A 2,776-nucleotide genomic window follows, 5' to 3' on the forward strand; every position below is an offset into this window, starting at 1 on the left:
GCATTATTTGACAAGAACTTCTTTTCTTGTTTGTTTTCAGCTGGTTCTTATCTATAGTTGGCTTTTCTGGGCTGGCTGGATCTTGATTCTTTCCCAAAACTGTCATCTTTGCTATTTGCCATGTAATGCTAGCTGCTCGGTTTTAACTCGTCTCCAGGTTTCTGCTTTTGGGATTTTGAACATTTTCTGGCCAATCAAAATTCTGTAAGTACTATTAATCCTTCCTCTCTGATTGGCCCTCGGAAAAATCCAAACTATATTCTTCACCATGTATTTGCCTCTGTTTGATATTCCCGAATTTCAACTTCTTGATGTAGTCATGGGAAAGTGGGAATTTCTATCCATCAAAGTGGCCTTCTTCTTTTCTACCCTGTTGTTGCTGCTTGAAGCATGTATGGCCCATCCTCCGAATGTAGGCAGGCTGAATCCGGGATTTCAGGGGGCGCAAATGGACTGGATAGACAGTAATGGGTTGATTCTTCTTTCCAACAATTCGACTTTCGCATTTGGTTTCAATTCCCTACCAAATGTCACTATGTCTCAACTTGTGGTTATTCACAAGGGCAGCTCAACGATCATTTGGTCTGCTAATAGAGGCAATCCAATTCAAAGTTCAGATTTCTTCATACTCGACATGAACGGGAATGCTTACCTGAAAAGTGGGGGAATCACTATTTGGTCCACAGAAACCTCTAACAAAGGAGTTGTAGCAATGGAATTGCTGGATTCAGGGAATTTGGTACTTGTTGGCAATGATAGCAGTATAATATGGCAGAGCTTTAGCCATCCCACTGATACCCTCGTGTCGAATCAGGAGTTCACTGAAGGAATGAAACTTGTAAGCAATCCCAACTCCGATAATTTGAGCTACTCTCTTGAGATAAAGTCTAGAGATGTAATTCTATCAGCACTTTATCATTTCCCACAGCCTTATTGGACCATGGGAATGGATGCCAGAAGAATCACTAACTCAGATGGGGGGGATGTGGTATCTGCAACTCTTAATAGCAATTCTTGGAAGTTTTATAATCAAGATAAAGTGTTACTTTGGCATTTTGTTTTCTCTTATAATCATGATGAAAATGCCACATGGGTGGCAGTTTTGGGAAATGAAGGTTTCATCACTTTCAGCCTTCTTCAGGGTGATGGTTCCATTAGTGCCTCCTCGATACAAATACCACAAGATCTGTGCAGTAGACCTGCAGCTTGCGATCCATATTTTGTTTGTAACATCGGAGGCAAATGCCTATGCCCTTCAGTCCTTCCTTCTTGCACACAAGGTAGTGTCTCATTCTGCGATAGGTCACAGGACTCTGTGGAGCTTGTTGATGCAGGGGATAGTCTTAGTTACTTTGCTCTTGGTTTTATTCCACCCTCTTCTAAAACAGACTTACATGGCTGCAAAGCCTCTTGCCAAGGAAACTGCTCTTGTGCTGCTATGTTCTTTGACGACTCAGGAAACTGTTTTTTGTTTGATCAGATAGGAAGCTTGCAGCACTCCAGTAACGGTCGTCAATATGCTGCTTATATTAAGGTCTTGACCAATGCAAGTGGTGGGGCAAATCAAGGAGGTGGTGGAATTAACAAAACACGCCTTGTGATTGTCATCGTGATTGTGATCTCAAGTGTGCTCGCTATTCTAGGTCTCCTTTATGCAGGTTATCAGTACCACCAGACGAAAAACAAGGCATTGCCTGAATCCCCTAGAGAGTCTTCGGAGGAGGAAATTTTTTTGGAAAATTTATCGGGAATGCCAGTTCGTTTTAGCTACAATGATCTTCAGACTGCAACTGATAACTTCAGCAAGAAGCTTGGTCAAGGTGGTTTTGGTTCAGTTTATTGGGGGATTCTCCCTGATGGAACTAAATTGGCTGTGAAGAAATTGGAAAGCATTGGACAAGGGAGGAAAGAATTTCGAGCTGAAGTTAGTATTATTGGGAGCATTCATCATCTTCATTTGGTCAGGCTTAAAGGCTTTTGTGCTGAAGGAAATGACCGTCTTCTTGTGTACGAGTACATGGGAAATGGATCTCTTGATAGATGGCTTTTCCAGAAGAATAAAAGGGAATTCGTGTTGGATTGGGAAACTAGATACAGCATTGCACTTGGAACAGCTAAAGGTCTGGCTTACCTCCATGAAGATTGTGTAGTGAAGATCGTTCACTGTGATATAAAGCCTGAGAATGTTCTTCTTGATGACCACTTTCTGGCAAAAGTCTCAGATTTTGGTCTTGCTAAGCTTATGACTCGAGAGGAGAGCAATGTTTTCACCACAATAAGGGGAACAAGGGGGTATCTTGCACCAGAATGGATCACAAACCGCGCCATATCAGAGAAGAGCGATGTTTACAGTTATGGCCTAGTGCTGCTTGAGATAATTGGGGGTCGAAAGGCCTTCGTTCCGTCAGAGTTCTCAGAGAAATCCCATTTTCCATCATATGCTTTTAAAATGTTCAAAGATGGAAAACTGAACGACATCATTGATGCAAGTTTAAAGATAGATGAAAAAGATGAGAGAGCTTCTACAGCAATTAAAGTTGCTTTGTGGTGCATACAGGATGAAATGTCCCTAAGACCATCAATGGCCAAGGTAGTTCAGATGCTGGAAGGAATCTGTCCTGTCCCTCCACCACCACCTTCTTCCCAGCTAGGGTCACGACTTTATGCAGGTTTCTTCAATTCAATGAGCGTTGAGGGCGCTGGTGCCTTACCGGGGCCTCCAAAGAGCAACAATGATGCTTATCTTTCGGCTGTTAGGCTTTCAGGGCCAAGATAG

At 42.6% G+C, this 2,776-nt stretch overlaps 1 protein-coding gene across 1 annotated transcript; it reads left to right on the forward strand.

Annotated features, from left to right (window-relative positions):
- The first annotated feature begins 415 nt into the window (after positions 1-415).
- On the forward strand, positions 416-2,776 carry LOC113718826 (G-type lectin S-receptor-like serine/threonine-protein kinase SD2-5). Its single transcript, XM_027243742.2, has one exon. It carries the CDS (start codon positions 449-451, stop codon positions 2,774-2,776), a length of 2,328 nt encoding a protein of 775 aa, XP_027099543.2. The 5' UTR covers positions 416-448.

This window comes from Coffea arabica, chromosome 11e (genome assembly GCF_036785885.1).
Source record: "Coffea arabica cultivar ET-39 chromosome 11e, Coffea Arabica ET-39 HiFi, whole genome shotgun sequence".
Classification (NCBI taxonomy): Eukaryota; Viridiplantae; Streptophyta; class Magnoliopsida; order Gentianales; family Rubiaceae; genus Coffea; species Coffea arabica.